The following is a 23,067-nucleotide window of genomic DNA, read 5'->3' as shown; positions in this document are numbered from 1 at the left end:
GAAGCTAAGCGGGGCTCAAAACGCGGGCAACCATTGCGGACAGCCAAAAATTCCTCCGCAAGTAATAATTTTCCCTGTGAGCGGACGGGTCTGGATTCAAGTTCAACGTGCAAATTCCAGAAGATATCTGCCCTGCGCCCACTTCGATGCGACAATCGAGAATGACACGAACAGGATATTTATGACATTCAGTAAAGATCAGATTGTGAGTGAAGAGGCGGCGGGTTTGATTGACCAAGGTGGACGGAAAATGGTCGCACTGTACTGTATGTATATACTCTATTGTGCTCCCTCCCTCGAAAACACTAGAAAAGCGGATAATTCCTTTGAACTACCATTGTTCATCATTCGATAATTGATGGAATACTGCTAGACCAGAAAATGCTCGGTTTAACACTCGCCCCCACCACTCTTCCTCTAAGCCCCCTTATCAATTCAAAACCGAAGATCTTGTTCAACGCCTGCAATTGAAAACTTCTCAAGCGCCCGGAGTCTCCTTTATGATGGCGTTACTTTGAGGACTAAGCCTCTCGAAGTTTTGGAAGAGACAAAATCAAAAACCGCAATAAATCAATTTTTTAGCCTTTTCCGGCATGAAGCCTCACAGATTAAACAGTACTGATGGAGCATGATGATACAATTGACTAGATCACAACAAGGCGCAGTAAGGGTAGTATAAGCCATGGGGCTCAAGCAGGCTAGTAAAGTGGAGCTGGTAAGATGTTGAAACATTGTTTCCCTCAATTCGAGATCTTATCATTTCAAAATTGGTTGGCCATGTATTCCAACGCCAGATACCGCGAAAATTATTTGTGATGTACAGTCAATTTTGTTGGTGCAGTCGAGCTGCCCTTTCGGCCTCAATAAACGACCTTACATGCAAATTAATCGCCTCGAGTGCACCTCAACGTTGGTCAGATGGCACCTATGCTTCGTATTTTGCCTTCTCGACGAGCAACTCGAAGTCTCAGTGGCATCTGAACTCGACTATATAAAAGCCACGACTTTCAACGTCCTTTTGCTCTGCTTCAAACAAGCGAGACAACAGTACCACGACTGCATCAAAGACAACGACATATACTATATCGCAAGCGTTCTGGACCCTCGAATCAAGACCAAGTGGCTCAAAACGCTACCAGATGGAGAGAAGATTATTGACCGAATTCGGGAGTTCCTGAAGAGAGCATATTCCACTACAAAACAGCCTGTATCGACTACTCCAAACACCAACTGGAAGAGCTTTGAATATCGATTTCTGAAAGCCTTTCAGCCTACACAGTATAACGTCACTGAGTCTGATATCGACAAGTATTTTGATACTCCGACAATCAGCACTGGTTTTGATACAAGCCAGAGCCAGTCCGAGTTTATACGAAACTGATGGAAGGCCAACATGCTTGAATTTAGTTGTATGGCAAAGGTAGCACAAGATCACCTTGCTATACCGGCAGCAGAGGTAGATATCGAGAGATTGTTCAATGGTGGGAGAGATGTGCTGGGGATTCGACGTTTTTCCATGAAAGGTAAGACCCTTGGGACCTTATTAAGGCTGAAAGATGCTGCACGTTGGAAGTCTTCATAGTTATACAGTAATAGTCTTTTTGGGCATACAAGTGGTTGATATTCTAGACCTTACTTGCAGAAGTATTCTTGTAGGGGCCGGGCATCTCGAAAAATTGTTCTACAAACCCTTTTTCCTAAAAAGGCTAGATGTTAGTTCGCGAACCTGTTCGAAGTTCGCGAATTTTGACGAATCGAATCGGCCATAGATTCGAAGCCCCTGTTGAGTATCACGGTGGTCAAAGCTTGTGTGGCGAGACTAGCGATGTACATTTAAATAGACGGGTTTCCCACTTTTGATAGTAACCCTAATAAGAATATTACAACTACCTATCTCAACAGGTTATGAGCCCGAGTGGCTTTACCTTTGGGCATGCAGGCATCTAAATACCAAAAATCCCTTGCCTATGATTACAGCTAAGCTTCTCTGTCAAGAGACCAACTCCATGAACTTCAGAAACTGATCATATATTCTCAGTAACTTGATGAAAAATACGATATCACATTGCTCAACCCTCTCCTGAAGCAATAACCTGGAGGAAATTCTTTTCACTGAAGAGCTACAGACAGCATGCTATCATTGCTACTGTGACAAGGGCACGCAGTATCGCAAGGTTGCCTCCATACCCGGGACATGTCGCCGTTTGCAGCAAGCCTTAGGGATTTCTCTGCCAAATAGCCATAGACAGTGTGCCATGATTGCTACAGTTACACTATGGACTGCCACGAGGTACTGCAAACGTTACCTACTGCTGAGACATGTCACCATTTTCAACAAGCTCGGTATCTATCTTCTTGGAGTCACCAGCCACAAGGCCATTTCGGAAGGTAAAATGCGAAAAGCACTACAAAAGAGACACTCTTGGACAGACGAGGAGCTGAAGATTCTCTCGTACCTCCGACGCACTTGCCACTGGCACTTCAAGCAAATCCAAAAGTCATACTTCCCATCACTTTCTCTGAGCGCACTCCGAGGAGCCTACTGGCACCAGTCTACCGAAGACCGCATACGCCGAGCATCGAACGCCACTATCCCAATCATCGATCCTCGCAACTCGGTCAAAGGCTTCTCAAGTGCCTCCAAAACTCATTCCATCTCGGATAATCTCAGTCGATCAGAAAACAGTATTGAGGCTTTGGCATCGACCCCTCAAAGTCCCGTGGATAGAAACAGGCTATTCATTTCCAACGAGTGCAACTCGAGTCGCTACGAACTCCGGCCAAACAGACCCTCAAACTTCCCTCCAAGAAAGCCGCAATATCTAGTTGACCGACGCCGTTTCCCCCACTTCCTTAGATCGTACAAGTACTCTCTCAATCGACAGGGGATCCCAGACAGCGACTATACTCCTCCATCTCGGATGCCTACGCCAAGCTCATCAGATCGAAGCGTTTCCATTGTCTCAAGCCTTCCTAGTGCCGCGTCAAGCCTTGAACTCTTCGGCTTGGAGGTGCGCTCTCCTCGGTCGTCAAATAGTGGCTCGGTTACCTCTGATCGGCCCAACGACATATCTAGCTCTGAATTCTTCAGCTCCGAGGAGCATCCTCTGCCGACATGACTGAAATCGCAAAGTTCGAGCAATTCGGAATCAATACGTTCTATAACGGAATTCCAACATTAGACAATGCCAGAGACTGGTTTCGGTGGAATCAGAAGGTCAATGAGTTCATTCGGATATCTGCGGTTGCCGACGATGGAGCGACTCCGCCGACAGAAGAAGAAGCAGCACGGCAATGGATTCACCGCCAAAAGTTCTATTCTGCGATGATTACGGCAAAGTTGACACACAATGCGGCGCAAAGAATCAATGCTTTTGAGATACCTCGAGTTCAAGCACTGCTTAAGGCAGTCCAGGACAACTTCAAACCGGAAGGCTCCGGCACGTATGTTAGCCTCCAACGACGATACATGGCCCTCACAAGAGACAAGTGTGGGAGCACCCAAGCGCTGGGGGCAGAGATCAGGAAGATTCATGCTGAAAAACTCCTTCTTGACCCTGATTGCGTGACCTCCGAAATTGAGCGAACATTTTTCTTTGTTCATGCACTCGGCCCCGAGTACGAGAGCTTCCGCGATCATATCTTCCGACAAATGGACCTTGTCAACGAAAGAGATGCAAATGGGAGTATTATCAAAGCAGCACCTACATTTGACTATATCGAGAATAAGGCCATTGAGGAAGAGCATAGAAAAGGGCAATTGGGCAAACAAGCAATGGAGTCGCAAGCTCTTCCTGCTCTTGCCCTAGTCCGTGGGCCAGGTGACAAGAAGCTCATACCGTCGTCGGACGGAACTACTTGTCGGATAGAGATTGATAACGTCCCATATTGCTCCTTCTGCCGAAAACCTTATCACATCGACGCCGAATGTTTCACCAAGAACCCGAGACTGAAGGTCCAAAGGAAGGACGGAGACGGACCGAAACCAAGACCAGGCAGGATGCACATAGGCGGACGCAGACAGTCGAAGAGGCGGACCTTGACGGACGACGAGGACGACGATGGGAGTGGTCCAAAAGACCCGAAGAAACCAACCTTCATGGCGACGAAAATCTCCGGAAAAGATGTCAACGAAGCATTTGGAAACGATATCGAGGGCAATCTCACCCTGTTTGACCATGTTCCCATTATGATGGCGATAAAGACCCCCTCCATCCGTGACGCGTGGATCGTGGATAGTGGATGCGCTCAACATGTTTGCAATAGCGCCTCCAGGTTTGTCCAAATGGCTAAATATCATGGGCCTTCACTGAGAGGCATTGATACCTCAACAGCTCCCTCGGGCGTGGGAACAGTAAATATCCTGTGCAATGTACGCGGCAGAAAGAAATGGCTAGTGCTTGATAACGTCCTGTATGTTCCATCTGCACATGCCAATCTCATATCGGTGCTCCAGCTTCTCCAACGAGGGGCAAAAGTCGAATTCTCAAGCCGGGATGCGATCCTTCGCAACAAGTCAAACGGAAAGAATCTGTTTACTGCCAGTGAATATCATGGAGTCTACGCACTCGATCTGTGGGCAAGTCTGACTTTCCCCTCTTACCATGTTGGCCCACAAATGTCTCTGTGGCACAGCCGGCTTGCCCATATGAGTGACGCAAACCTTCGGCGACTCAAGCAGCAAGCTCATGGCGTGCGGGACATGGAGGCACGTCATCCATGCAATCCCTGTCTGCAGGGGCGAATGATCGAAAGGTCTCACAGAAGATCAAGGGTCAGCAGGAGAGGAGAACACACAATGGACCTCCTCCATATTGACGTCGCAGGGCCATTCGATGAGGGCCTAGATGGCAGCCGTTACTGGCTAACCATCGTTGACGACTTCACGGGCTGGATCGAGATTTTCCCGATACCGCGAAGACAACACTTCGTCATAGAATCACTGCGGTTCTTCCTCGACCACAACGAGCGCCCCGAGCGAAAATGCAAACGAATACGTCTGGACCGGATATCTGAACATATGGGAGACGAGATGAAATTCATGTTGTTCTCGCGCGCAATCCAAGCGGAGGTGACAGGAGTGGATCAACATCAGCAAAATGGGGTTGCCGAAAGAGCTCATAAGACAATCTATGACCGTCTTGGGCCTACGCTGGCACATGCAAGGCTGCCGTCTAAGTTCTGGCCAGAAATTGCTCGAACTGCAGCTTTCCTCTCGAATCGGTCGCCGTCATCCAAGCTCAACATGACTCCGTACCAAGCGTGGTACGGCGACAGACCTGACCTCTCAAGACTAAGAATCATCGGATCAAAAGGAGAATACTTGATTCCGCCAAAGCAAAGAAAGAAGCTCACGGATCCACGAACAAGGCCATGTATTTTGCTGGGCTACGAGGGCAATACCAACTACCGTATCCTCCTGGGAGACGGGAGAATCGTTGGAACACCAAACGCTGAATTTCAAGAAGTCCTTACAACTCCCTCCACACAGACTTTACAAGATGTGGGAGCCAGACAAGACGGCTCACCTGAGGCAACGGCTGCTGTCGCAGGGGGAGTGGGACGGTGGGACTAATAAACCAACCGTCGGTAGGAATACGGCAAGCATCCGTGCCTGCCTCGGGGCGCCAATTGTCGATGGATCCCCCAGAGCGGGCCCTACCTAAGTCGAGAAACGATATCTCGCACACACTGCCTCGGAGTGATGATAACTCGCGAGTGCTTACCCAGCCGAGTGACGATAACTCGCAAACTCAAGCGTTGTCCCAAACGAGTGACGATGACTCGCAGCCAGCTGTTGCTGTACAGGGAGACAGGACCTTGTCGCGCACACGGAGTGAGAACACCTTCGGACCTCTATCACCTGCTTATCAGGATTCCGTCCTTGGGATTGAATCGCCACCCGGTGGCGACCAGCAACAGGGCGACGCGGTTGCTGCTCAAGGAGACATAACCTTATCGTCCATACGGAGAGGGAACACCCTCAAGCCACTATCACCTGATTATCAGGATTCTGTCCTTGGGATTGATTCACCATCCGGTGGCGACCAGCAACACCAACGAGGGCCAATTTTAGAACGGCAACGATATTCAGAGCTCCATCGGCCGGTCCATGAAGTTCAACAAGGAACATTAGATCAACACCCTGAACTAAAACTTCGGGCTTCGGAAGCCGCATTGGACAAACCTGATGGAGACGAAGAGCTTGCGCTCTTGAACGTACCTGAAGAAAAGGTCATTCCAACCTTCTTGGCCATGGCTGCAAAGGAGACGGAACCATTTGTGTTGTGACATGAGGCTGGTGCAGATCAGGAACCAAGCCGCACCGTCGGAATTAAGTCCGAGGTATCAATATGGACAACCCAAGTTGATTGGAAATCAACTTGGCTCATTGCTGTATATATAGGCTCATGTATCCCTCTGGAAGAATAACTCAATCCATATCTTTGAACTACAACAGGTTATGAGCCCGAGAGCATAATCTCGGGTGCCGTCTCTACTCATCTGAGAATCATCTCATCTACCTTGATTATATATCTACCCCGCTTTCGCAATCATCACTATGTCTGCTCTGGTCCATGACTCTCCTGACCGAGCCGTCACGGCCATCGAACCTCTGACGGGAAGCGATAACTTCGCGACCTGGAAACGTCTCATGACCTCCTACCTCAAAGCCAGGCAGGTCTGGGATGTCGTGTCGGGCGACCTTCAGGGTCCCGACTGTCTATTCAAGTACGCCAAACCTATTACGGCGGACATCCACCCCTTGGTGGAGCCCCACCTCAATGGGGCGGTGAGGCAGCGAGCCATTGAAGCGCGCCTCGAAGTGGAGGTCCAGGCATTCGAGCGCCACCGTGAATGGTCGCGCCGCGAAGCCGAGGCCTACCACACCATCTTCCGGTACCTGTCCCCCCACATCAGCATTCATGTCGCGGGACTAGAGACGTCTCGTGACCTCTGGAATGAACTTGAAGAACGGTACCGGCGTATGGAACTCGCCACCTTCTGCGAACTGTTTGCTCAACTTCGCGAGACAACCGGCGAACGATGCGCCAGTGCGCGTGATTTTGTTGATCGCGTACGGCTGCTCGTACATCGATTGAATGCCATCGCTCCAGGATCAATCGGTGACAAGACACATATTGCGATTCTGCTCACGCAGATCGGACCGGAATACATCCTGGTTGTGGATGCGATCCAGAATGACAAGGATCCGGTCAACCCGACCACGATCGGAAATCGGCTGTCCAACGCCGAGCAGACGGTCCGACGAAAGGAGTCTCCCGTGCCCCCGCAGGGAGTCCCAGGGCCGTCAATCAATGCAGTGCAGAGAAATCCCAAGAAATGTACCTACTGCAAGAAGCGCGGCCATGTGGTCGCGGAGTGCTGGAAGAAACAGCGCGAAACACACCCGCCTAGGGACTATGCCCTGAAGGCCGAACGGAGTGCTTCCGGCTCACCAAGAAACAACATGCATAATATACCGTCAAGCCAGAGAGAAGATCGGCAGGGCCCGCCGACTTCCAAGAGACCGAGGATCAATATCGTGAGGGCGAGGGTGACGACCCTCTATACCCACGCACCGCAACCCCGGTGGATCCTGGACTCGGCCGCCACCAGCCACATCTGCTGGGACCGGAGCTGCTTCAGCAGTCTGCGGCCCCACCGCGAGATGTTGGACACGGCGGGTGATCCAGTGGAAGCCGAAGGGATTGGTACGGTGAAGCTCACGCTCCGGGGGAAGTTCAACCAACCCCTGGTGTTAAAGAATGTATACTTCGCGCCACGCGTCGGGATGAACCTGATCAGCGTGCCGAAATTATTGCGAGACCGCTACTCGGTGGTGGCGCACCCGCAGAACGTCTTTGTGCAACGCCGAGGACGGACCGTGGGGACTGCCTACCATGCGGAGGAGGATCTGTTGATCCTGCGGTGCCATGTGAGCAGAAGATCTCGAGAGCGAGTCCAACTGGCGAGGGCGCCGGCGACCCGTGGCCATGCAGATTCCCTGGAACCGCAGGCGGTGGCCATGGACGTCGACGACCCTCAGGAGTCAAGTGACGCACAATGCGCAACGTCAACCTCTGAACTCGGTGGTGAAGCTGTGATACTCGAAGAAGATGCGTGCAAAGGAGTGGACCAGGCCTCCGAAGCGATGTGGCACGCTCGGATGGGACATCTGAACCGGGGAGACTTGAGGGTGGTCCTCCGGCAGACCGGCACTCCGTACCGACCGCTAACGCAGGCGCAGCTGCAGGCAACGCCGCAGTGCCCAGCGTGTATGTCGGGTAAGCAGCATCAGAAGAGGAACTCCCGTGCAAGACGGCCACGTCTGCATTCAACGAGAATCTTTGAAATGATCCATTCCGACATCATGGAGATGCCGATCGCCAAAGATGGCTCCAGGTACGTAATCACCTTTACTGACGATTATTCTCGTGGCTCGTGGGCATATGCCATGAGATGGAAGCATGAAGCGCTCCAGAAGTTCCGACAATTTGAGGCCTGGGTGCACCGACAGTTCGGCGCCCAGATCAAGAGATTCCTCACCGACAATGGGAGAGAATACCTGCCGATCGGAACACACCTCGAGACCCAGGGAGTTGAGTTTGACACCTCGCCGCCATACTGCAAAGGGCAGAATGGACTGGCGGAACGCACGAATCGCACTATCCGGGAGCGGATCAACACGCTCCTGTCTGATGCGAACCTTCCTCCTTCCTGGTGGACTGAGCTTTTAGAAACGGTGGTCTATCTGAAGTTGCGCGCGCCAGCATCAATTTTGCAGAAGAAGACCCCGTACGAAATCATTTACGGGAAGCCGCCCTCGTTGTTGCATCTGCGACGGATTGGCTCCTGCGCATGGGTGTTGATTCCCAAAGAGCATCGAGCAAAGCTCGGACCCAGGTCGTCCGAGTGCCGATTGCTAGGTTACTGTGAGCCGAACCAGTACAAATTGTATGAGATCCATTCCGGAAAGACCGTCTTTTCCCGTGATGTCGAGTTCGATGAGAGGACCCCTGTGGCGCCACTCATCGAGGGGGAATCAGGCAACGACCTCCCGGACAACGATCCTCCATCATCGGTCTTTCCGTCAGTACCTTCCTTGGCTAATGGGCTGCCGACACCGCCGGTATCGCCTTTGCCCTTATCATCCGAGCAAGACAAAACGCCGTCTCAGCATGGGGAGGAAATACCTCCACCGGTCAATCCAATTGAACAGGAAGCAGAGTCCACGCAGGACCTCGGCTATTCCGTCTATGGCCGCAGAAGACGACCTTCACGGCGTCTTCTAGAGTCATTAGGCAAGGTATACTCGACAGGCACATTGAATCCCGCACCGGCCAGGCAAGTCGACCCGGTGGCCTTTCGGGAAGCTGTGTCGGGTTCAGATCAGCTGGAATGGTGGGCTGCCATTCAGAAAGAATATGCGTCGCTTCTCGAACACGGAACATGGGAAAAGGTTCGACGAGAGGACGTTCCCGCCGGAGATCATGTGATTGGCTGCAAATGGGTCTTCAAGACTAAAGTCAACGGAACGCGCAAAGCGCGATTGGTGATCAAAGGATATCGGCAGAAACATGGCATCGACTATCACGAAACGTTTGCTGCTGTGTCACGAATGGACTCAGTCCGCTGCATCATTGCCAGCGCCGCATTACGCGGATGGAAGCTTCACCAATTCGACGCCGTCACGGCGTTCTTACACGGTGACGTGGACTCTTCCATCTACATGGAGTTGCCCGAAGGATTTGAAGAGCCAGGCTACGTATGCCGGCTTCGCCGCTCTTTGTATGGACTCAAACAGGCCCCGCGGATTTGGTACCAATGCGTCCACCGTGTGCTGGCCGCCCATGGCTTCACCATGGCAGAATCGGACAACTGCGTGTTCTACAAATCCGATTGCGTGGTCTGTGTCTATGTCGATGACTTTCTCATTACGGCAGCCAATTCGCACGAAATCAAACAAGTGCAACAAGCATTGGAGAAGGAGTTTCAATTGAACGACATTGGAACTCCGCGTTCATTCCTCGGAATCCAATTCGACTATCATGCCGACGGAGGTGTTTCTATTCACCAACACCAGTACATCCAAAAGATTCTGTCTGACTTTGGCATGGAAACCTGTCAGGCGAAGACTACCCCAATGAATCCCAAGCAAGTTTTGAATCATCATCCGGACGAAGCACCTCCAGACGAGGAAGCCAAAGCACGATTTGCAACCGCCATCGGTTCGTTGATGTATCTGATGGTTGGAACGCGACCGGACATCGCGTTTGCGCTGGGCACGTTGAGTCGCTTCACGTCTCAGCCGCAATCGCACCACCAGGTCGCCCTGCAGCGATTGCTTCGCTATGTCAAAGCCACACGAAACCATCGCATCACATACCGCAGCGGACAATTGATTGGATACACGGATGCCGACTTTGGCGGCTCTGTCGTCACTGATGGAGCCTACTCGACGTCCGGGTACGTATTCCAACTTGCGGGTGCGCCGGTCTCCTGGTCGTCCAAGAGACAGGGGGAAGTAGCCACGTCTACAACTCATGCCGAATACATCGGGCAATACAATGCCATTCTGCATTTGCAATGGCTCCGCACCTTTCTGGCCGAAACACAACTGTATCGGTCTCCAGTTACCAACATCATGGCTGACAACCAGTCCGCCATTGCCCTCTCGCGCAACCCCGAGTTCCACAAACGGACCAAACATTTCAACGTGAAATTCCATTATCAGCGAGCAGTGCTGAATGCTGGCGAGATAGGTCTTCAATATGTTCCTACTGAGGAACAAGCCGCTGACGGTCTCACCAAGCCGTTGGGACCTACGGCTTTTGTCAAGTTCTGTAGTCTTCTAGGAATCGAAGCCTTGGAGACTCAGAGGCAACAAACGTGACAGCGCAGGCGCTCTTTCCACTTTATTTTCCCACGAAGGTTTTTTAGTGGTTTTACCGAGGCTTGCCTGCACAGCGTTAATCCAGTATCGCCTTACCAACAAAGCGATCCTGAGGGGGAATGTTGTGACATGAGGCTGGTGCAGATCAGGAACCAAGCCGCACCGTCGGAATTAAGTCCGAGGTATCAATATGGACAACCCAAGTTGATTGGAAATCAACTTGGCTCATTGCTGTATATATAGGCTCATGTATCCCTCTGGAAGAATAACTCAATCCATATCTTTGAACTACAACAAAACCGTGTACTTTTCCCGGCTTCCGGAGCAACGTGTGCAATCCCAGCATTATTGATTAGAACATCGATATGCCCAAATTTCCTGGAGAACGACATCAAGATGTCATACCTCTGCACATGCTCAAAGGCAGCGTCAATAGTCTCCTCCAGGTTCAAGTCGATAAAAATCGGCTTGACGGTCAGGTGTCAGTGGTAGTTTACCACTAAGACCGTTTTGGACAGGATCCACAGGAGAAGCTTACTAAGAATCAAGCCCCTGAGTCTTGAGTATGTTGTCAACAAAAGGGGGTCGCCATTTTACTAGTGCGCCCGAGGAATATTCAGCACCCCCTCTGCCTGACGATCGTAAGGCTCTCAACGACCTTACTAAGCTCATCCCCTATTTATTCTGCACTTTCTCTAGTATATAGAAAACACACTCTCGAGTACTCAATTGGCTATGCCCGTACTAGTCCGTACTGTAACGACCACGTTCCGACATATGTATATAACAGGCGGACGGATGTATTTAGAGGAACAGCTGTTTAGTGATAATCCATTGCTACGTACGAGACCTTACCGATCCATCGATCGTCGACATCAGGTTTTGTTCTTACAAGTAGGGGTGTTCCCGATACGATATCGGCAGAATTTCTCCATATCGGGTATCGTATCGGCTACTACAAAAGCTTCAAAAAATTATCGGTTATCGTATCGGCTCACAAAATTGTCGACCGATATATAACGGCCGATATTGTCGGTAGTATGCAGGTATTACTTGCATAATTAATAGTACTACCTTGAAGTTTTTTTCTTAAAATCCTGCTACCTTCCAAGTTCCAACCACACACCTCCCACCGCCCCTACGACCAACTCCCAACTTCCCAAGCATCCTGATAACTATCTTCGTCATGGCACACAATGGGAATGAGGACCTGCAAATGACTACACGAAGGCAGGCACGAGTTGACTATGGATTGTTCTATGGTGGCCCTGATTCCCCTGAAGGAGTTAACAACGGGGCATCGGACGCTTTGGGGTCGAGAAGTAGCAGCTTCTGAAGCGCATCAACCGGGCAAGCTCCGTCTCCTGTTTTCGCAAGGATGATCTATGCTCCTTCGTGGCGGCGGTCCGTCTTGCTCCGCTTGAGTGTGAGTTGCACGTGGTCTAAAGAGGACGAGAATCTGACGTCGGAGCGCGTTAGCTTTGTGGCTAAGATGGAAGGACGTGTGCCGAGGTCTTGTGTCTTGTAGGCAAATTCTCCGAGGAGAAGGAACCCAGCAAATGGTACACGGCAAGCAGTTGCGAAGGTTAAGTCGTCTAGAAGGTTTGCAGTCATATCTAAGGTCTGTGGCGGGAGTGTGGCTAGGCCCGCGGATAGTTTCGTAATGGTGTCACGCGAAATCGGTTTTCTGACCCGAACTTTGGTGATTGGGTTGTCTTTTCGCGCTGTCTATGGGGCGTCGAAAGTGCTTGTTATGGATGAGTTTATCCTCAAGGAAGTTGTCAATATGATAAGCTCGGAGGGCGGCTAGGTCGGCGAGTGCGGTATCGGGCTTGACGGCCTTTTGGTTTGAATTCCCAAGGAGTCGTGGAGTTAGCCAGGAGGTTAACGACCGTGTTGAGGCTGGCCAAGCCGAGGAGTTCTGTAGCGAACAGTGCCTTTCGTAATTGCGTTGAGCAGAGTGGTAGACGGAACGCGTCTTAGCGCTGAGGCCGCTCCAGAGCAGTTTTAAGTGGCCTGCATTGAGCTGAGGAGCTCGTGAAGAGAACCACGCAGGCGGTTCAACACCGAGAGGTCCTGCCAGTGGGGACAAATGTTAGCAACCTCTTGACAGTTATTACGGGAGAGGGCATCTGCTAGTGTGTTTTCCCCGGAAGGGAGCCAATGTGTCACGATTTGGATGTCTCTCACCGCCGCTAGGATAAGTAGGCATTTCAGAGGTTCGTTAGGCGGACCATAAAGGGAGCCTTTGCTCAGTCCTGTGTAGGCTGTGGAACTAATTGTGCGGATAACGAGAGAATGATGAAGCCAACGGTGGCTGAAGGGTAGGAAGCCTTGTAGAATGGCGTCTACTTCGGTTGTATTGATGTGCGCGTGTGCGTCTTGATCAAGGGCCAGTGAGGCAGCATTGCTTGTATGAACCTGGTGACAATGGGCCAGCTAGCAGTCTGATATAGACTTGGATGAGAAGAAGAAGAGCCTCTGGGTTGTGTTGGAGGCATCTGTGTAGAGGTGCGTTATAGAGCGGCGTCGGGGGTCAATTAAGAGTACGCCGTTGAAAAGAGAAAAGTAGTCCCTCCACCATTCCAAATCGTCACGTACCTCGTAGGAGACACGGCGGCGCGCTCTCCTCCCATGTGGGAAGGCAGCTTGGAAGGTGTATAGAGAATGTAGCCTTGTCTTCCCAAGCCGGACTACTCTTGAACAGAAGGCTAATGAGCCTGTGAGACGCTCTGTTTGCTTGAGGGAGAGATTCCATGCGTTCAGGGCAGCTGCGGCGTCCAATGTGGCGCGGCACAACTTGTCTGGCGGCAAGCGAGCTTCCTTTGCAATAGAGTCGATCTGGATACCTAAGACTGTAACACATGTCCCTTGTTGGTCCTTTTGGTATTGCGAGGGATACGCAGGTAGGCGGTGACTCCGTTGTAAACCTCATCAAAGGGACCAATAGGGTCGGACACTGAGGGAGACCGAATGATTGCGATGAAGTCATCTAGGTAATGATTGATATAGAATACAGCAAGGAGGCATTGGATTATCCAATGGAGAGCCTCGGCGAAGAGGTTGAAGAGAAATGGGGCCGTAGCGAGGCCAAAGGGGAGGCAGCATTCGACATAAGTACAATCGTTCCACTGGAAGGCAAGAAGATGCTGGTTATCCTCAGCAACAGGGACTATTCGGAAGGCGTCCTTAATATCCCTCTTGATGATTGTGCAACCTGGGCCAGCTTTTATGACCTGCTCGTAGATATCATCGATTGTTGTGTATTCAATAGCTGACCAGGAGTCCGGTATGCCCTGGTTAAGGCCTTGTCCAGGGGGCCAGGATAGATCATGGATGCGGCGCCATCCCCCATGGTGCTTAGGGACTAACCCCAGCGGTGAAACGAAGGAGGGCCTACAGGCCAATCTAATGCGACCGAGGTTAAGATCCTCTGCGAGTTTGGCCGAGATCATTTCAAGTTCGCGTATGTGATGGTTGGAGGAGTGATAAAACTGCTTCTTGTCCCTATAGCCAATCTGGACGCCGTAGGTCATGATGCCAGTGATGGTAGACTTGAGATCGCCTGGATAGTGGCGTAGGAGGTTGCTCCAGCCTTTTGCATATAGCGGTGACGGAGAGAACTGTAGCTTTGGGAGCTCCGGGTTGAAGACGGGGTATTGTATAGCAGTACTGGGCCTGGGCGGTTGGCCCTGCGGTATTAGGCTTGGTGGTAAGGGATTGAAACTCCTATCGGCCTCTGCAGTGCGTTCCCTAACGGTAGGGTGCATTTGCTATGTCTTCTTACGGCAAGAGGATCCGCCATGCTGGCTTAGACCGCATGCTGTGCACCCATGACGTCTCTTGCAGCCTTCCCAGAGACATCCTGTGGTGTTGAACTTATCGCACACCTCGGTTTCATTGTTAGAAAACCTAGTAGACCTTGTTTGACGAGGTCGGGCTGAAGGGTTTGCCGGTGACTTCGCAGGCAGGGCAATTGTGACGGAGATATTTTTCGCGAAATGGGGCTGTGACGAAGTTGTTCTCCGTCGATAGCTCTCCTTTATCCAGAGTGTATTGGTGGAAGTTAAGGGCGAGCGGCAGTACTGCTTCTGACCACTGATATGTTTGAGCGAGGTCAAGGATCTGCCTCATGAACATAAGTAGGTTGGGGACTGCCTTTGGATGTTTCTCGCCGAAGAGATATCCTATGACGGCTAGGTATGTAAGGAAGCAGTTCGTCCATGTTTGAGGGTTGGGGCCCCAGTCCTTAAGCGATGCCGTTGCCTTCCTGAAGCCTACTGTGCCTCCCGACTCGGTCATCTTGAAGACCCTGTCCTCCTGGTCCTCTTGCTCGGTGACTGACTTCTCTTTGAAGCGTATGAGTTCAGTCGCCTTCAACTTCCTCTCGAAGACGCGAGTAAGAAGGGCGGCGGAGACACCCGGAAATATGTCGATGAGTGGTTTGACTTCAGGGGGTGGCTCACGGTTTTCCTCGAGATTCTCGTCACCTTGCAGGTCCACACGAGGCCTTCTGTGGCGGAGGTTTGTCTCCGCTACATCCATTTCAAGGCGCCTGGCCCTGTCTCTCTGTATCTGTCCTAGCCAACTGGCACGGTCAGCCGCGCCCATAGTTTCCCAAATGTGGGCCGGGGGCCAAGCGGAGTCGAGTGGGGCAGGCGTGACACTGTTGGACTGGCTGAACGTCATGGTGGAGAGCGATATGGTCAAGGCTCATCGGTGTTATTGCCGCAGAGAAAGGACGTGAAACAAAACGAGTCTTGACTGCGTGAGAGATGACGGGCTACCAGCAGAGGCGAGCAATTGACTCCCGTGAGGCAGTTGCAGGAGGGAAGAAACCCCTCCGTAGGCCGGTGGGCTCTGTGCGGGCATCACGTGAGGCAACCCCAATAAAACTCCTCCCTCTAACAGAATTAGCCATCCAAAATATGCCTTGTATGCAAACGATGCAACCGACAATATGTGACAAAGCGACCAAGACTGAGCAACTGTATGGCTATATACAAATAGATATGATCAGCGTGACTGTGCTCCCAGGATGAATCCCATGCGGGTCTGACTTAAAGATAACAGGGAGCAAACCAGGGGAGAAAAAAGGAAAAAGACTTAAATCCCCGAAATGATTCGCACGCCCCGTTCGCGGCCAGCACCCTCACTTCACAATCGGTATGGGTCGTTTTGAGCTGCAGGTTCAACTGGAATGTGGATCTGGATCAACGCACTAACCTCTCCACAAGCGCCAAGTCTGACCCGACCTAGACTTCGTTGAAGCTCGGCCTTCAAGACTTTTTGAACTTCTAATATATTTTTCTGTCTAGCTTCTTTTTGGATCTTGTATATTGGATTGTCTTTGGGTGATCAGAGGCGCCTGTTGGCCCTCAAAGATACGGTGAATTTGGAGCTATTGCAGAGTTATATTTTTGACTTACTGCACGAGCCGCTCCTTCCGTTGTGGGCAAGCTGCATGAGAGAGATACCGCCAGCCCCGACGAAACTACAATTTACTCTGTGGCCCCTGGTTCCACTAGTCATTCTTCAATGTAGCAGAGGAGTAATGATTCTTTTGCAAAAGCACCGGCGCTGGTCGTATGTGAGGAAACTCTGAACTTGTCCTGAAAATTTGGTGTCCGTCCGTGCGACCGCACGGATTGTAATACGGCAAAGATTAGTCGAGATTATTACTTGTCCCATCCCTTTACAAATGAACGGCAAAGCACTTCAGTTTCGGACGCCCATCCACTAGGGGCAATAACCTGCACGTTCAAGATCTTACTCCATTCTAGTATGATGTCATATAGCATCACACGAAACGGGTTAAGCCACTCATGCAGCTCCAGATGTCATATCAATCCAAGAACCCCATGAAAAAGAGGGACGTCTGAGAGTTCCAGTCAACAATTTATTTCTAACTTCCAAACTCCCTCATTTTCCATTCAAAGCTTCAACGCCAAACCACCATATCTCCCATCCAATTCCTACTGAACGAACCAGTAGTTCTGCCTCTACCTCTCTATCTCTACCAATGTCTTTCCCCGCCTCTATCCGGGCCTCATCCCGCCAAGCCATCCGTTCCAACTTCGCCCTCCCTGCCTCTACATTCCACACCTCATCAGCGCGAAGCTTGAACGAGAATGATAGACGTCAGTATTCAACCAGAGCTATGTGCAATCGCCATTACTAAAAGTACGCAGACCGTGAAGACCTACCCAACCACTACGAATCCCACAAGCAAGAGGTCCTCAAGGGAACCCAAGATGGAAAGGGAAAGTGGAAGGCTGAGCTGGCGAGCACTAGCGAGCAGAATGTGAGAATACCCTTTTTCAACCTCGCAAAATCTATTTGAGCTAATATGTAATTCAATTAGGTGAGAGCGGATCGGGGTGAATATGATGGCGAACATCCCAGTTTCGAGGCCATGCAGCAGAAGACGAAACATTTGCCTTATGAGACTCACAAGCGATCCGGAAATAAATAATGAATGAGGATTGAACATATGGACTCTATATGGGTATTTGATTGGTCGCACTTGCGGTTTATATTGGACCTGGTACATTCAAATTTCATGTTTTGTTTCCCTAAGCAGATAAGTGGATTGGGAAGACTATGGTCAAGGATAGAATCGTAGATGTAGTATGATCAGGAACTCAGCCAGAAATCCAGAAGTTGCACAATTGCCCCAAGTCCTCAATCCTCAGCGAAGAGCATCGGTGGAGGAATCAATTTTCCTATTGAGTGAAACCAAAACCGCCCGCTCGCCAGAATAGTGACCGCCGCCGTACAGCGACGTGCTGCTCTGGAAGCTGCTCTCAAAGTCCATTGCGAGATCTTTCAGTGGCCGATCGGGATCGTTTCGTTCCGTTTGCTCGAGTTGAATTCTTCTGGCAATTCTATTGGCGAATCGGGCTCATAACTGTCGACGATCGATGGATCGGTAAGGTCTCGTACGTAGCAATGGATTATCACTAAACAGCTGTTCCTCTAAATATATCCGTCCGCCTGTTATATACATACCAGACTCAGGGGCTTGCTTCTTAGTAAGCTTCTCTTGTGGATCCTGTCCAAAACGGGCTTAGTGGTAAACTACCACTGACACACCCCCCCCAGGGCAGGCCGATTCCACTTGAGTCCTGTCCTGCCACTCTTCTGCTTCATCAGTCTTCATGGTTAGATAAATGTGTTCTCAGGTCCACCAAGCCTAGCATCTCCACAAACTTCTGATGCTTCTTCCGCGGGAGAAGCTTGGTGAGGCCGTCCGCGGCCATTTCGGCCGTGGGAACCCATTCAACGGAGATTCTTCCTTCTTGGACCTCCTGTCTTAGCCAGTGACGGTGAATATCTACGTGCCGAAGCTTCGTCCGAAGCTGAGGATCTTCCTTTCGCAGTAAGTCAACCGTCTGCTGGTTATCACATCTGATAGTGATCGGGTGCTCAGGATCAAATCCGATCTCCTTGAATAACCTCATCCACCATTGTACTGTCTTCCCTGCCTCCGTGAGCGCCAACAGCTCAGCCTCTGTTGTTGACGTTGTCACGGTCCGTTGTTTTGCTGCCTTCCAATCCACTGCGCCACCGAAAAGTGTGCAAAGATACCCTTCTGAACTTTTTCGGTCCGCGTTGTCCCCAAAAAGATGCGTCACTCGCGAACGTGACTGCCTCAGATCTCCTATTCGCTGTATATTCGATAGCGAGGAACCTCGTCTGGTAGAGGTAGGAGATGACACGATCGATGGCATCAAGGTGTCTGGGTCCTGGATTGGTTTGATATTCTGCAAGCTTGCCAATCGCCCGTGCTGCATCTGGTCGGGTGATGATGGTTGCGTACAGAGCTGCTCCAATCTTCTGCTGATATTGATGGATCTCTGAAGGAGAGGCCTTTCCATCGTATGGTCGCAGATCTTCCACGGGAAGGGGCGTATCGCATCGCCGTCGATGGATCGCTCCAAATTTCATGCCCATAGATCGTAAATACGAATCCTGGCAGAGCCATAACTTCCCTTGCTTTCTATCCCGTATGATTCGGATTCCAAGGAACCACTGCGCTTCACCTAGTCCTCTTATTTCCCATTCATGCCCGATAGCTTCCCTTAGTTTTAGGGCTTCTTTCCGTACAGTCGGATGATTCACGATAATAATATCATCGACGTAAAAGAAGACAATGATCCTGTCCGCCGTAAATAGACAAGGATCCTCGGGAACTTGTGTAAGACCGAGCTTCTTGAACACTCGTGTTGCTTCTTGTTGCCAAAGTCGGGGTGATTTTGTTAGTCCGTAAAGAGCTCGAAGTAGTCTCCAGCACTTCCCAGAGGCTCTGTAGCCTTCAGGCATCTGTGTGTAGACTTCGTCGTCTAGCGAACTGTTCAGGAATGCACTAATCGCGTCGGATTGATACGTATCGAGCCCGAACGCAGCGACCATCGCGAATATCGCTCTTGCGGTTTTCGCTGCGAGTGTGGCAGCTCGTTTCTCGTCGCTAGTCATGACCTGAAGGTCTCCTCTGACGCAAATCCTTGCCTTGAATTTCACCAAGTACCCATCCGAGTCGAACTTGTAGGTAAACACCCAAGTCAGTGGGAGAACCTGCTTATTCGGATCCATCGGTCTTTTGACAACTTCACATGTGTTCTTCTTTTCGAGGCCTGCCACTTCGGTAGCTGCTGCTGCCATAAATGCTTCCGAATACTGGTGCCTCGTCATCTCTTTCCAATTTCCCGGCTCCGGCGGGAGGTCGTCCCGGTGAATCTGACCCCTTGGTTGCTTTATACTATGCGCTGCCGTAAACGCAGACAGTATTCCGGGTGAGTCCTGAGCTGCAAGCATACTCACGAAGTCAGGGTCTTCGTGTGCTTTCCTTTTCCTCGAACCAACGACGATGTTCGTCTCGTCTACATCTCCGTGGATGTCTCTCGGCGCCGAGTTTCTCTCTTGTTCGGCAGCTAGCTCGCTTGTTATCTGTCGGACGTCGTCGGGTTCTTCGAAAACATTGTCTGGTTCGACAACGGATGGAGTCTGCGATGGAGTGGTAGGGATCGGCGGGTCCGCTGGAAATCTTTCTAGGATAGTATCTCCCTCTTCTTCTTCTGTCCCTCTTGTCTCCTTGGCCGAATCTGCTGGCGTCGGCAGTCTCTCCTGAGTCGACGGCGCCAATCTCTCTGGTCCTTTCTCCGCATTCTGACGCGCTCGGCTCTGCATGACTAGTGGAATTGAACCTCTCGTGGGCTCTGCATCTTCCACGTCTCCAATAATCTCCGGAATCTGAACAGGCATCTGGCTGACTATCTCTTCGGGCAACCTATCAGGCTTATATTTCCGTGTTTCGTCGAATTTCGCGTCTCTCACGACTTCCACCTTGTTTCGCTGTGGGAACCAGATCCTCCAGATATTCGAGGCAACGTAGCCTACGAGATATCCAATCTCTGCTCTCGGGAGCATCTTCTCCGATTGAGGAATCTTGATGATCCTGCAGTACGCCAAGCTTCCGTACACCTTCAGATTTGCGACTGAGACTGCTTGCTCGTGTCCAGCATTCTTCGTCACTTCTTGCCATGGGATGATCCATCGTCCAGCCACATGCGTGGGCGATCTGTTGAGGATATAGACTGCTGCTCGGATAGCTTCAGGCCACAGATTCTTTGGTAAGCCTGCATCCTCGAGCAGTGATCTTGCTCTCTGTATGACCACCCCCCCAGATCGTTCCGCGTGTCCATTCTGTTCTGGTGCGGCTCGAACTGAATGCTCGATAACAAAACCATTCTCCCTGATGATTCGCTCCACATCATGGCTAACGCTCCGCTCATTGTCAAATTTGACAACCTTTAAAGGTATCCCTAACACATGCCGTGCGTATGGTAGGAAGTCCTTTACTGCAAACTGGACGCCATTCTTGCTCTCGTGGGTATACGCTGCATGGAACCTCATTCCGTCGATGTAGAAGTGAGTTATCCATCGATCGCCATTGTAACCCTCGTTGATGTGAATCAGATCGAAATGAACTCGTCCGTACGGCCCATACGTCTGTCCAGTCGCTCTCCTTGAGATTTGACGGTGGGCTTTCGTGACCTGGCAGACCTGGCACAGCTCTGGATTGTGCTCAGCCGACTGCTTGCTGATAGGCCCGACGATTTCCATTCCTTCCACCATTTTCTCGAGTATCTCAAGTCTCTCTGTGTGCATATGGCCCATTCTTCGGTGCCATACGTCTGCTGTTGCTTTAGAGACTAGCGGTTTCTCTGAGCTTCGATTGGGCTTCTTGGACTGGCGAGGCTGGTGCGCTTCCCTTTGCCGTCTGTGGGTTGCAAGCGCGGTCTCCATCTCGTTATGTTCGATCACCCACATTCCATGGTGAAACTCGATCTTCGCTATCCCCTCGCTATGATGGAATAAAATGTCTTGGTCTGCATCCCATTTGACATTGTGATCTCGCAGAAGTTTCAAGGACACTAGGTTCGTCAGGAAATTTGGCGAATAGAGCACATTGCTCAGCTTGATCACCACGGTCTCTCCTGTACAGGGTCTTTTGCCTCGAATTCGTACTTCCCCGATGCCGCTCACGTCTGTTTGCGAGTCTCCGGTCCGAATGCTATCAGTGATTGGTTTGAAGCTCGTGAACCGACTTCTGTCGTTACAAACATGGCACGACGCGCCTGAATCAAGGACCCAGCTCTTCTGTAGAGCATACGAGGTTTTATCTTGCGTCGTTGTGGCAATGTTATTCTTCGTGTTGGCCATCGAATCCTCTTTTGTAGGCCATGCGCTCACGGGACCGCCAAGTTGAGAGGTAAAGAAGCTATACTCTGGCGCTTCCATCTGAACGCTCAGGAATGACTTCTTTTCTTCCTGCTCTTTCGCTTGTTGAAGCCTTCTCTCTATTTCAACCCGAACCTTCGAGTCCTTCATCTTGGTTTTGACTCGTTCTTCAATCTCAGGGTTTGGAATCCATCCATCTGGTCGGATATCCTCCCTCATATACCAGCATGTCCTGATGTTGTGAAATCTTGGCTTCCTCTCACAGGGACATTCAAAACTGTCTCGGGTCGGCGAGCTCTTTGCCGGTTGAGCTGCCTGATGCTGCTTCTGCTCCTGCTGGCCATGTAGGGTTGCAAAGCTTATCTTTGGGTTTGTGTCTCTTCCTTGCTTCTCTGCCGCTACGTACGATCGGAAGTTGGTGACAAGTTCATGAAACTTGACAGCCTTTCTTTCTCCAATCGTCTTCTCATACCAGATGGCAAAGAATGCCGGTGAATGGGGTTTAACAGCCAGGAGGAAGTCATAAACGCATTCATAGTCTGATTCCATCTGTTTCACCCCTGCACTCTTGCACTCCTCGTACAGAGCTATCCACTTCGTTAACCAGGTGTCTAAATTCGTCCCTTTTGGAGATGCAATGCGAAGCCGAAGCCACTCGTCTCGAACGTCGAGCAACCTTCTTATATCACTCGGCGCAAAGATCTCTTTCAGCTTCACGAGCTGCTTCCGTGGGGTCTCTTCATCCGCAAGGTAGTGGAAATGCTCAGGAGCTAACGTATCGCGGATGATGCGGGTCATTTGCGGCAAGTATCGCTGAACTCGCTCATATTCGCTCTTCCGTTCCTTGTACTGATCTCTCACGTATTCCCAGACTGCCATATCCGTCTGTCTAAGGTCGCGAATCGATTCAGCACCTTCTCGTGCCTCACTCGGATGTGGATATTCGGGTTTCTCCAATTCAGGTGGTGCCTCGACAGCTGGGTCCAAATATTCCCATACTGCATACCCCTGAGCGTATGACCGAATATGCGCTATCCACACTCTCCACTGAGCTGATGTTTTCAGTTTCGGAGTGCTGCTCACTGCACCGCCGCCGTACAGCGACGTGCTGCTCTGGAAGCTGCTCTCAAAGTCCATTGCGAGATCTTTCAGTGGCCGATCGGGATCGTTTCGTTCCGTTTGCTCGAGTTGAATTCTTCTGGCAATTCTATTGGCGAGTCGGGCTCATAACTGTCGACGATCGATGGATCGGTAAGGTCTCGTACGTAGCAATGGATTATCACTAAACAGCTGTTCTTCTAAATACATCCGTCCGCCTGTTATATACATACCAGACTCAGGGGCTTGCTTCTTAGTAAGCTTCTCTTGTGGATCCTGTCCAAAACGGGCTTAGTGGTAAACTACCACTGACAATTTGTTGTAGCATG

General features: G+C 50.8%; 6 protein-coding genes across 6 annotated transcripts; 3 read left to right on the top strand and 3 right to left on the bottom strand.

Annotated features, from left to right (window-relative positions):
• Window positions 1-877: 877 nt before the first annotated feature.
• On the top strand, window positions 878-1,381 carry N7506_003253 (HAT dimerization; the record flags this gene model as incomplete). Its single annotated transcript, XM_056952548.1, has 1 exon — window positions 878-1,381. One exon carries the CDS (start codon window positions 878-880, stop codon window positions 1,379-1,381), a length of 504 nt encoding a protein of 167 aa, XP_056814240.1.
• Window positions 1,382-2,393: 1,012 nt separating this feature from the next.
• On the top strand, window positions 2,394-6,136 carry N7506_003252 (GAG-pre-integrase domain-containing protein; the record flags this gene model as incomplete). Its single annotated transcript, XM_056952547.1, has 3 exons — window positions 2,394-3,011; window positions 3,092-5,071; window positions 6,077-6,136. 3 exons carry the CDS (start codon window positions 2,394-2,396, stop codon window positions 6,134-6,136), a joined length of 2,658 nt encoding a protein of 885 aa, XP_056814239.1.
• A 7,610-nt stretch (window positions 6,137-13,746) lies between these two features.
• On the bottom strand, window positions 13,747-14,667 carry N7506_003251 (uncharacterized protein; the record flags this gene model as incomplete). Its single annotated transcript, XM_056952546.1, has 1 exon — window positions 13,747-14,667. The coding sequence occupies one exon, from the start codon at window positions 14,665-14,667 to the stop codon at window positions 13,747-13,749; it is 921 nt and encodes a 306-aa protein (XP_056814238.1).
• Window positions 14,668-14,809: 142 nt separating this feature from the next.
• Window positions 14,810-15,586, bottom strand: N7506_003250 (uncharacterized protein; the record flags this gene model as incomplete). Its single annotated transcript, XM_056952545.1, has 1 exon — window positions 14,810-15,586. One exon carries the CDS (start codon window positions 15,584-15,586, stop codon window positions 14,810-14,812), a length of 777 nt encoding a protein of 258 aa, XP_056814237.1.
• A 1,333-nt stretch (window positions 15,587-16,919) lies between these two features.
• On the top strand, window positions 16,920-17,372 carry N7506_003249 (uncharacterized protein; the record flags this gene model as incomplete). Its single annotated transcript, XM_056952544.1, has 3 exons — window positions 16,920-17,037; window positions 17,089-17,201; window positions 17,262-17,372. 3 exons carry the CDS (start codon window positions 16,920-16,922, stop codon window positions 17,370-17,372), a joined length of 342 nt encoding a protein of 113 aa, XP_056814236.1.
• Window positions 17,373-18,048: 676 nt separating this feature from the next.
• Window positions 18,049-22,777, bottom strand: N7506_003248 (uncharacterized protein; the record flags this gene model as incomplete). Its single annotated transcript, XM_056952543.1, has 2 exons — window positions 18,049-18,496; window positions 18,543-22,777. The coding sequence occupies 2 exons, from the start codon at window positions 22,775-22,777 to the stop codon at window positions 18,049-18,051; spliced, it is 4,683 nt and encodes a 1,560-aa protein (XP_056814235.1).
• Window positions 22,778-23,067: the final 290 nt, after the last annotated feature.

Source organism: Penicillium brevicompactum (genome assembly GCF_028827555.1).
Source record: "Penicillium brevicompactum strain IBT 35665 chromosome Unknown utg000002l_segment0_segment0, whole genome shotgun sequence".
NCBI classification, from domain to species: domain Eukaryota; kingdom Fungi; phylum Ascomycota; class Eurotiomycetes; order Eurotiales; family Aspergillaceae; genus Penicillium; species Penicillium brevicompactum.
Note: the sequence above shows the minus strand (reverse complement) of the source record. Positions and strands in the feature narration are given on the sequence as shown.